Here is a 12,077-nt window from a genome sequence, read left to right as displayed (position 1 = left end):
GGGAAGATCGAGGGACAGCCGTGTCCCTGCTCCGAGCCAAAACCCAGCTCCTTGTTTGTCTTTGTGGAGCAAGTCCTCTGAGGGACCAGGATGGAAGGATCCTATCTGCCCCGGGCTGCAGGCCAGTCTCAGTCTGGCCTTTGAGGCTGCTAAGCCCTTCCGTGCGGATGCAGGTTTCGCCCCCGCCCCCGCCTGAGTGCTCAGCGCGGAGGATATGGCAGCTGTGCCTGAGCCCCGCCTCTCTTCCCCCGAAAACTTTCCGCGGGTTTTCAGAGATGGGGGTGTGCACCCTTCCCCCGAGAGCACATCAACCTTGCTGTTTTATGGAGGGCCCAGGTTGTTCTGCCCTGTGCACCCACAGCCAGGCGCGCAGCCCCTTGCGTTCCCCCGGGGCTGCCTCCGGTGCAGCCGCTTCCGTCCTCCGCCCGGCTTGTGCAGCCTGGCCCTGCCCGCCGCTGCCGGCCCGCGTCTCAGGCTGGGTGTCGGGGGGACGCTCTGTGCCCGTTTAACTTAGTTCTGTTAGTCAAGGGCTGCTCTGTACAGATCCGAGCCTCGGAGGCTCCCCATCCGTCCCGCTGGCCTCTCAGTTGGAGAGGGGAGACCCAGCGAGCAAGCGCCAGTCCTCCTTTGCCGCTCCCTCCCCGCGGGACCCGTCCCGCGCTGCTTTGCCTTTTGTTCTTTCTTTTTTCTTTTTCTCCTACCAGATTTTTGGCGTCTTTATCTTTTGAAGAGGGCGATGTTCTGTCGGAGTTCCACAGGTGCTCTGGTTGGCTGAGTGGGTCTGCAGATTTGGGTCTTGGTGTATTTGTGGGAGAGGGTGACCTGCGAGCGCCCTTCTACTCCGCCATCTTCTCCCGGAACCTAACAGAACATATTTTCTACAACTAAGGGTATTTTTTAAAAGGCCACATTTAGATGAGTAAGAGAGGATGAGGTGCAGTCTAGTCCAAACCCGCAAATCAGTGTGGCGACCACAAGCAAGGAAGTTATTACAAACTGTGGAGATCCCCCATGAAGAGCGAGGGGTCTGAGCCCAACCTTGGGCTCCCGCCTGGAGGATCTGAAGATGAGCCCATAATGTCTGGCTTTGAAAACCAGTGGGCCTTTTGTACTGGAGAGCCAGAAAGTTGTGGGAAACCAAGACTTTGCTCCTGAAGGGCTCCCACACAGACTCTCTCATGCTGAGCCCCAGCACAGAGGCTACAGCTTAAAAAGCATCTGGGTCATGCAAGATGAGATCCATTGATTAATTTTAGAATATGTGCTGGAACTTTCTCTGGGAATAAAAGTGCATTCTTCTTTCAGCCAGCTGAACAGTGCTGGTGGCCACTGTTTCTGTCACTCTCCATCAACTTAGCTAACAATGTGTGTCCTGCCTCAGTATCCCCTGAGGACCTGTCTCAACCAAGCCACCCACCGTAGCTGGTCCCTCCAAAGTGGGGAGACACAGCTAGCACTGATGCCCCTCTAAAGTGGCTTCCATCATGCCCTGCCTGGAAGGTGGGCCATGGCCAGTACCAGCGGCCCTCCAAAGCAGCTCTCATTCCACACATTAGTGCCCCCCCCCAACAGTTGCAGCTGACCCTGCAGCCAGTCATTTTGGAAGCCAGCACTGACAACCAGTGAGCCAGCAGTAGTCACAGGTTTTGCAGACAGGTAGGCTGGGGGCCAGTCCTGCCCACCAGCATGCCTTCTGCATGCATAGCCAGGCCTTATAGACAGTCAGGCTGGAAAGCAGCCCTGCAGATGAGGGCATCCACTGCAATCATGGATGAACCACACAGATAACCAGGTTGGCGGCCAAACCCACTTACCAGTACATCTACAGCAATCACACCACAACCAGTGCAGGAGGGGTATCTTCACCCACATAGAAGATACCCCTGGGGCAACCTGGCTCTGGTGACCATGGGGAATTGTGCCACTAGGACCCACAGGATCCCTTCTACACAATGCCACTTTTAAGACCTGGAGACACAGCTGATATACCTAATACCAAAAAAGACCAAAACAAACAAACAAACAACAACAACAACAACAAAAACCAGAGACTTCTAGGTAAAATGAGGGGACAAAGGAATACCTTCCAAATCAAAGAACAATGCTATGTTAATCAAAACTGTGTTGTAACTGACACAAAAACAGACACATAAATCAATGGAACAGAATAGACCCATGCTCATATGGTCAATTAATTTATGACAAAAGAACCATGAATATACAGTGAGGAAAAGACAGTGTCTTCATTAAATAGGTTGGGAAAACTAGAGAGCTAAATGCAAAAGATTGAAACCAGACCACTTTCTTACACCACATACAAAAATAAACTCAAAATGGATGAAAGACTTCATCATAAGACCTGAATCCATAAAACTTCTAGAAGAAAACATGACAATATATTCTTTGACATCAATCTTAGCCAATATTTTTTTTTGAATGTGTCTGTTCAGGCCAGGGACATAAAAGCAAAAATAAACAAATGAGACTACATCAAACTAAAAAGCGTTTTCCTAGTAAAAGAAACCATCAACTGTTAAAAGGAAACCTACTGAATAAGAGAAGATATTTGCCAATGAGACATCTGATAAGGGGTAAAATACAAAATATATAGAGAACTCACTCAACTCAATATTTTAAAAAAATCAGATTAAAAAATGGGCAGAGGATCTGAATACATATTTTCCAAGGAAGTCATGAAAATGGTTAACAGACACATGAAAAAATGCTCATCACACTCATAATCATCAAGAAAATGCATATCAAAACCACAATGAGATATCACCTCATACCTGTCAGAATGGCTATTATCAAAAAGACAAGAAACAAGTGTTGGTGAGGATGTGGAGAAAAGGGAACCCTCGTGCACTGTTTGTGGGAAAGTAAATTGATACAGCCATTATGAAAAACAGTATAGAGTTTCCTCAGAAAGTAAAAAATAGAACTACCATATTATCCAGTAATTCCACTTCTAAATATTAATTAATACAAGGAAAACAAAATCACTAATTCGAAAAGATACTTGCATCCTAGTGTTCATTGCAGCATTATTTACCAGTAGTCAAGATTTTGAAGCAATCTAAATGTCCATCAACAGAGGAACCCTCAGTAGATGAGTGAATAAAGAAAATGGAGTATGTATATATACAATGGAATATTACTTAGCTATAAAAAAGAATGAATTTTTCCTTTTATGACAATATGGATGAACCTGGAAGATATGAACCTAAGTGAAATAAGTCAGGCAGAGAAAGATAAATACTGTGTGATTTTTACTTATTTGTGGAATCTAAAAACCAAAACAAATGAACAGACAAAACAAAACAGAAATAGGCTCACAGATACAGAGAACAAACTGGTGATCAACAGAGGTGGGTGGTGGAAGGTTGGCAAAATAGGTGAAGAGGATTAAGGGTTACAGACTTCTAGTTATAAAATAAATAAGTCATAGGGATGTAACGTACATCATGAGAAATATACTCAATAATATTGTAATAATTTTGTATAGTAACAGATGGTTACTAGAATTCTCCTCATGATCAATTTATAATGTATATAAATGTTGATCACTATGTTGTGTACCTTAAGCTAATATTGTATGTCAACTATACTTCAATAAAAATAATAAAAAAGGGAAGAAATAAATAATCATTGGAAGCACGTATATGCCATATAACAGTGCAGGCTTTTTGGTTTGGTTTGGTTAAGAAAGGAAAGAAGTGAATCAAGAAGGTTAAATTTTCCTTGAGAATTCAGGCAGAGAGAAAGTTACTTCAACATGAGATCAACCTTTAATTCGATCTACAGATCTACAAGGCAGATAGATTTTCCAATCTCCTGCAATGGTATGAGAACTGAACTGATCATTGTAATTAACACCCCTGAGTGAGATCTTTATTTTCAGTTGTATTCCAGTTGAATATCATGTTAACACAGAATTGTCAATCGCTGAATATAGTAACTTCTCACCATACAAACAATATCTATCTAAACCAACCTCCCTGGCATGCCAAAACCTGTGCATTGTAATAGCATACATTTTAATTCCTGTGATGTGTCCTAAGCACTTTACTTGTATTAACCCACTTAATCCCCACAACAACCATGTGAGGCAGGTTCTGTTATTATCTTCACACACCACAGATAAGTAAACTAAAGGTCAGATACCTCGTATCAGGTCACACAGCTTGTAAATGGCAGAGCTAGGATCTGAAGCTAGATAGAACCCCCATGCCCAACCACTCAGTATGGTACAGTGCATAGAAGAGGTACTTGCATGATGCTAAATGTGCTGGTGGATAACAGGCTGACAGGAAATCATTATAATCAAATGTAAATGAACCATTCAAAGGATATTAAAACTTCAGTTGCAGAGTACTATTTAATAATAAACGGCTGTGAGAACCTAACAAAATATATTCCTGCAGGGCAGCCTTGAGAAGTGGTATGACTGTTTCTGAGCAAGGGTTTTAGGAAATGCTTGAAATGACTCTGCAAAACAGTATGCAGTTATTGGTGCATCATCTGTGTGTTTGCATTTGGAGATCAGTGACTGGTTGGAGAATTTCTTAGAAGGTAAAATTGACAGGTCACAGTGACTGATGTTTGTCTGGACTGAGACAAAAGGTGCTGTCAAAGTGAGTGCTAAGATTTTTGGCTCGAGCATTTGGGTGATGATCAAAGCATTCACCGAGACTTGGGACACAGGGGAGAGTTGCAGGTATGGCAGGAAAGGGAAGTCTGGTTTTGACATTTTGATTTTGAGATGTTTGTGAGACATCTGAGTGATTTCCAGCTGAATAAACGTGTCCAAGATTCAGGATACAGATACGGGCTAAACAGATCAATCAGAGACTTATCAATACATAGAAAATAATGAAATGAAAATGAATGAACAAGATCCCTTAAATCATGAAGAGTATGCAGAATGAGTGTACTGAATGAGGGAAAAAAGAGGTCATAGGACAGAAGCAATATTTGGGAGATGTGAAGATGAGACGGGTTTGGAAAAAGGGAAAAGAAAATCAGCCAGAGAGATGAAAAGAAAATTAGTGAAATTCTACAAATTAATGAAAGAGAGATTGATTTTGTCAAATGTTTTTTTTTTTTTTCTGAAGCACTTTAGCACTTTGTAGAGTTATGGTGTTGCTAATATTTTTCACATGCTTTACCAAACCATGAAGCCGAATCTAGGTTATCATTTGGTGGTCAATGTAGAGCTCTTTCTGGCCAGGTTCTTATCAGAAATCAGCATGCGAGAGATATTATAAAGCCTAGGTGCCTCCTATTTTTCAGGTTTCTCGCTGAAGAAGGTGATAATAGTGACATCAGTGAAAGCTCATGGAATGTCTTCAGTTCTCCATTTTTTGAGAAGAGTCTATCTGTGTCTGGAAGAGACTAAACACAAAAGAAAACTATTGTTTAGATTACAGGCAGTGCTTATCTTTTTTTCCTTCAAAAATGTATTTAAAGTTTTTGTTAGTTTTTATAATCTTAAAAAAGAATCTCTGGTAACTCCAGAGTCTGCTCTTACCACTGCTGTCACTATCACTTCAAGATGTCAGGAAGGATGACAATGCTTTATTCTTTCCCTTCCTCCCAACTCTGAAAAAGAAGTGGCAACTTCTTCAAATATAAGCTTTTACTTTAGTTTAGATTCTCTGTGCACTATTCTTATAGGACTTTATTAATTCATTAATCAGTGTGTGTACTTACTTATTCAATAAATATTTACCAAGTGTATATTGTTTCAGGTACTATGCTAGAGCTAGGGACACAGAGATAAGCAAAACAGAAATTGTTGTTGCACCCATGGAGAAAGGCAAACCTGAGACCAAACGAGAGCTGTCTGTCTAATCACAATGATTTTATATCATCGCCAGCATTTATAATTGATACCCTAAGAAATACAAATATTACACAATGTTTTTGTACATCATCTAGATTTATAAGGAGTACGTAGGATAACACATAGCCCTCATAAATATTGTAAAGTCTTGGCATTGGTGATGACCCTCATGTCGCTAGCTCCCTGTATCCCTTCAGCCTTGGTCTTTCCCCTCCATTTTTTGGATAAGGTGTGTTAAGATTGCACGGACTAAAATGGTATTCGATTCGCATTTCATTGTGCTATACCCAGATCCTCACCCTTTGCTAGGGGAGTGATGGGAATAAATGGAGACCCTGACAAGTGTCTAAGGACGGGATTGGTTTCCTTGGGTCTAAAGCTAAGGAAAACACTTACTACCCAGGAAAACTGAGGAAAACCAAAGTCAGAGAAGGAGCCAAGCAAATTATAGACAACCAGTAAACTCCGGGGTATAAATTCTGAACGAAGTAACTCCAAGTTTCAAATCTGGCCTTCAAGAATGGTAAGGTCAGACTGAGAACAGAGCAAGATGAGTTCAGAATTGAAACAGAACTGTATTTGTGTAAAAACAAGAGAATGGTGGGAGTGAATCCTTGGGGAGAGCTGGTGCGTGGTAAGTGGAAGTAACGAGATGGCTTAAAGTATCAGGAATGCAGTGGGGAAAATTAAGATGTTGACCATGCATTTATGCTTTGTTTACTCTCAGTGTCTTTATATTAGTGTCATATTATTGATAGCTAGTATTGGTAATATCACTGATTCACTGGCTCTATAGATATTGATTTTACTGATAATTCCAGTAGTTGTAAATTAGGACACTGATTTCTGGTGGGCTTGGCGAAGGGTCCCTAGATCTGGTTATGCAGAGTGCAATGAACTCTAAAGACAGACATCCAACAGATGTAAATGGTGCTCTCTCGAGCTGAAGGAGGTAGTGGTTTTGATATTGTTGCTATTTTATCATACAGCTTCTTACAGTTGCTGTCAATCTTTCAAAGCCTGCCATTTTACCATTTAGGAGAGAAAAACACGCTTCTTTTTTTTTTTTTTTTTAATTTCTGAAACCTATTATTTCTTGCTTTTCATTGTACTTTTTGATTCCTGGTAGACATACAAATCTAATGTATCTCTTTATTTAAATAACAACATACATGCATACACACCAGACTTAATGATTTATTTAATAATTTGACAACAGATGATTATTTAGATTGGTTATAATATATGTTTGTTATCAAAACCATGCATTTTGGAGGATAACATTTCTTGAACTTATGTTAATACACAAAAATGGGAATATACATGTGACATTTTAATACTGAAAATAAGTTAGACCCTAATAAGTTTTGTGTTTACAGAGTTTCATAATATTATACCTTTTTACTTGTGATTGGCTTCACTCTGTACTGCTCAACTAGGCTATTTAATTCTGATATAGTGTATCAATTTTCCCCATACTTTAATTTTCAATTAATATCCCCCTTACTTTATAATTCAAGTTATATTTTAAAAACTCTTGGACGTGAATAAAGATTTTGTCCTCCCTATATTTTAGTAGTTTTTTTACACTTTTAAGCCTAGATTATCTTCATTGTGAGGGTAGAAATAAAGGAAAAAGAAGGAAACAATAGAAAATCAATATTATGTAAGTGTATAAAGGCACTAGGTTGAGCAAACAGAATGATTATAAAATCAGCTTTTCAGAACACGGATTTGAAGACAACTGCTGCTTTTGTAAGCGTACCTCTGTATACCTACAATAGCGTATCAGCAAATTATCATCCCAGAAGTCCAACTCTCCTCTGCCTACAGATTGTGATCGGCCAGCTAAAGGAAGAAATGATTAATCATATACACTCTAAACACTGCGGGTTTCAGTTAACCAAGTCATAGTTACCTAGGGGACGACAGGGCAGCGACTGATGCACCCAGACAAGGGGACCCACGGGAATTTTTTTTAATTGAAAGATATTATATTTGAAGCACCATAACCAAATTTCATTTTGTTTTATTCATATAGAATTGAGTCTTCTTCTGAGTTTTCTAACTTCTACATCATTACAATAGCATTGGCAAAAGCGTAAGATGAAAACAAAAATAAGGTTGACTTTCGAAAACAGACTATATCATTGTTTCATTTTCCAGTTCTCTTTGGTGTGCACTGAAATGTGATTTTTCAAGGAGCGAGAAGAGGCCTTTCTCCTGACATTCACACAGGCCCGTTCTTCCTCTGCCGTATCTCTGATAATCAGGATCCTTCCTGCCTGATAATTCTCTAATTTCAAATAAATTTAAAAATTCCGTTATTTTAGAAAGGAGTTTTTCTTTTTCAAATCTCACTCATCTGGGAGTAGCCTTTCATCTGTGCTTATGTCTCTATATTTTTAATCTACTGCCATTTTTAGTCAAGTAGCATGTTTTCCCTGGAATATTAAAAAAGAAATGTAATTCAGTTTGTTTTTATAACCACTGAACTTTTAGTTTGAGAATCATAAAAGTTTTTCTGAGGTTTGTTGGGTGGGTTATATATAGTGTATATGGTGTGCCTCCCTTAGAAACATTAATAATTTTGGAAACTGAAATATGGCAATGGTTTAATATATCCCCATACTCTTATCAAGCCATCTGGCTTGAAACCTTGAGAATAAGTGTGTGATTTCCCCAAAAGAAAAGTAACATTTAGTTAGGTTAAGTGTCAAGTTGCTAGCTTACACTGTATAAAAGTCAATCTGTACCAAGTCATATTAGTGAATTTCGTCTCCACTGCTAGGAGGTTGTTGAACTCAATTACAGAAATGTGCAGAGCTCAATTTGATGCGAGAGGAGGTTAGGAGACCAAAATCAATTAAAAAGAACACATGTATATCCTGTTCTGGGGAAACAGTTGTTATAGTTTCCCTTGTTCACTTTCTGCTTTTTTCTCTGACTTTACTTCTGAACAAGAGAGAACAAAAGGTTTGATAACTCCCCAGTTTCATTTGGAATTGTTTTGTCAGCAACATCTAATACGAAGACATGAGCTTGTTGTTTTATTTGAATGAAGCCTCAGGCAGCTACAATTAAACGTGCTGTACTTTTTTCCATGTAGCGAAACCATTTGAAAATGGACAATATTTGGACATTTATGGAATCACAAGGGACCAGGCTGGAGAATATGAATGCAGTGCGGAAAATGATGTGTCATTCCCAGATGTGAAAAAAGTGAAAATTGTCGTAAACTGTAAGTCCCATAACCTTTTATCAATATAATTTCAAAGAAAAGGTAAAACACCAAAAAATACTATCTGAAGAGTTTGTTGCTGTTTTTTAAGAGGTGGTCTGTCAATAAATACTCCTACTGGCAGTGAAAATGTTTATGTGTGAGAATATAGATCAAATTGTTTTAGGTAACATCAGTTGTCCCAAGTAATCCCACAATAATTCAGTTTAATGCATAGATGGCAATATTTCCAACATCATCCTAGTCCCTGGCTCTCTTCACTGTGATATTCTTGTCTCTAAAGCATTGTAGACTCGTGGTGTTTTCTTCATTCTCATGGGTTTCACCTGCATCGTATTCTGATGCAATTTAAGTATGGAATTTCCAATCAAAACTGATGGATATGAAGTGTGCTGTTCTGTGCTTGAAAAGAAGAACTGTTCTGTGATGCTTCTATTATTTGAGTATTTAATTCTGTTTAGTTTGGACAATATTAAGAAAATGAAGAAGTAATTTTCCCATGAAGTTCATTATTCGGAAGTTAGAATGTTAAGAGATACCTGCGGAACCATCAATGCCATTACGTTCCATCCTTTCTCTGAATGTGTCCCAAAACATAGGTAAAAGACGTTTTTCCATTAACATCCTGTTTCATATCTTATGATCTCAACAACAATGGCAGCTTTGTTGATAGTCTTTACTTTTCAAAAATATTTCCTTAGTCTTCCTCCGAAAATTTTTCACATTATTTAATTTATTTGAATAAAGTACTTTGGGGATAAGAAGTATTTTACCAAAAGTGTTTTCAGGCTACAGCTTCCAATTTTTTTCATCCTATTATACATCTTTCTATACACTGACCATTGCTAATAATAAATACGTAGTATTGAGTACACAGATTAGAAGAAATTGTTCCAAATATATTCCCAAATGCTAAAACTAAGCAGTTTTTCATATTAATATGAATCTTCCATGGGTCAAAAATAACTATGAAAACACCATTGGCAGTTGAGCGTCTACCACGGCATTGCCACCAACTAACATTTGTCCGTGACTAAGTTATATAATTTGGGATTGAGTCTGAGCAAATGTGCATAATGCCAGAAGGAAGCGGTTTCTGGAGCAGAGTTTCTCATATAATGTTCTGAGACAAACCTCAGCAGATTTACCAAAGAACCTTATTAAAAATAGAAAATTTCTGTGCCCCACCAGCCCTACTGAATGAAAATCCTTGGGGTATATGGGCTGGAAATATGCATTTATGGTTAACTCCCATTGACTCTCAAGATTCCTGTTGTAGAGAGTCGCTGCTTATCCCTCTGGGACGCTGTGATGTAAGAGGTAATAAGCAAGGAAAAATTCCTGATTATTTTATCCCTAACCATACTTATCTGAATATGAGTCTACTGGTTTTATTGTTGGAGGGTTGGGAAGAGAGATGAGAAATAGGACTACTAAGGAAGTAATATTTTTATCAATGAGCACTAAGAAAAGAAAAAGTAGAGTCAATCTGTCAGGTAAACGAGGCACACAGCCTGGCAATACAGCCCACTCTCAAACCCCCAGAACGCAAAGGTTTCTAAAGTGATGTCTCCAGTGGAGGTACAATTGATCACCCAGCCGCCATATGTATTTTCATGGGCCTGTACTCCATGTATAATCCACACTTTTTTTGCATTCATACTTTCTTTTATATTATTTTTATCCCTCTGACTTTAGTTCATTGTCACTTATTTAATCTGATTCGCTTTTTTCCTAAACAAGTGGGGACTTTAGACTGTTGAAGGTCAACTAAGGATGCAGAAATTTGGAGAGAAATTTAATTGAAAGAAAGACACACTAACTAAATGAGTCATCATCTAAAGGATTTATGTGCAGAAGAACATCCATATATGAAGCAGTAGGACAGAACTGGGGAAACTGATGTTAGGAACTGTGAAGGATCTGCCAGAGTTTCATGGATTCTGGCAGAAGACAGAGACAAAGGGCAGTTTATTACCCGTAGCAATAGCAGTAGTCAGAGTGTTGTCATTTTCTAGCATCTGCTCCCAAAGACCCAGTTACTACAGGATGATATGATGCTGGCTGGGTGAAACCTATACACACGGTGGGTTTCTGGCATAGCTGAGGATCCCTGAGTTTAGGAAACTTGTATTTTTTTTATAATGGCAGCAAGCAAACCTGCCCTTTGCCACAGAGGGAGAAATTATATTTATTATATTGGACTGTAAACAAACCTGCCCTTTGCTCCATGGGGAGACCTACTTCTGTCTCCCCAGACTGCTTGCTATACAAACATCCTTGAAAAGATTGTCAGGAACAAAAGCTGTCAGTGCCTCTGCTCACAAGATGTGCAGAAATACAAGAGACCTGTGGAGAATTGTCTTCCAGCACAAAATGGGAGCAGGAAAGTTTGAAGCAGAGCCTAGAGACATTCCGTCTGCTGAAAAGGGTGCTTCAGTGGCTTTTATAGGGTGTCAGCCACCTACAAATAGGTAGAGAAGATGTTTTAATCAACTTGAACTTAAGTAGGAAAAAGGGAAAATTTTTTTAAAAGTTAAGGAAGTGCTTTTTAAATCAACACAGACTACCTGTTTTTAAGAACTAATTTTAGTTAGATCAATTACAGTCGTAAATTGAAATATTGGTGCCAATATTATATTAAAAATACTAAGAAAGTGGGCCAAACAGAAAGTTTTAAGTGGTTCTAAACAATCTTGGTTTGTACTGCTTCTTAAATTATACCTTTGATAGTTTACCTTTTCTTATATGTGCCATGAAAAATTGTATTTAATACTGATTTATCAATTAAATTTATCTCTTGAATCAATATTTTATGTAAGTTTGTTCAGACTTCTGGTCAAGACCTAAACTTTGCCTTAATTTGGGATAAGGCAAAGGTTATGTCACATGTGTACCAGGGATATCTAAGCTGTGTAGGTGTGTGAGTGTAAGTATGTTTGTATATGTTCCTGATTGTGAGGAAGTTTGGAAAGTGTTAATTTTGTGAAT

General features: G+C 38.9%; 1 protein-coding gene across 5 annotated transcripts in view; it reads left to right on the top strand.

The window, feature by feature from the left end:
- Positions 1 to 12,077, top strand: part of NEGR1 (neuronal growth regulator 1) — a 779,356-nt gene that overhangs the window by 509,828 nt on the left and 257,451 nt on the right. For all 5 annotated transcript variants that reach the window (XM_032494567.1, XM_032494570.1, XM_032494569.1 and 2 more), the window contains exon 4: positions 8,955 to 9,086. In XM_032494567.1, coding sequence (XP_032350458.1) covers positions 8,955 to 9,086 — 132 coding nt within the window. The remainder of the gene's footprint in view (positions 1 to 8,954; positions 9,087 to 12,077) is intronic.

This window comes from Camelus ferus, chromosome 13, assembly GCF_009834535.1.
Source record: "Camelus ferus isolate YT-003-E chromosome 13, BCGSAC_Cfer_1.0, whole genome shotgun sequence".
NCBI classification, from domain to species: domain Eukaryota; kingdom Metazoa; phylum Chordata; class Mammalia; order Artiodactyla; family Camelidae; genus Camelus; species Camelus ferus.
The sequence above is the reverse complement of the archived record's forward strand: the minus strand, read 5'-3'. Positions and strand labels throughout refer to the sequence as shown.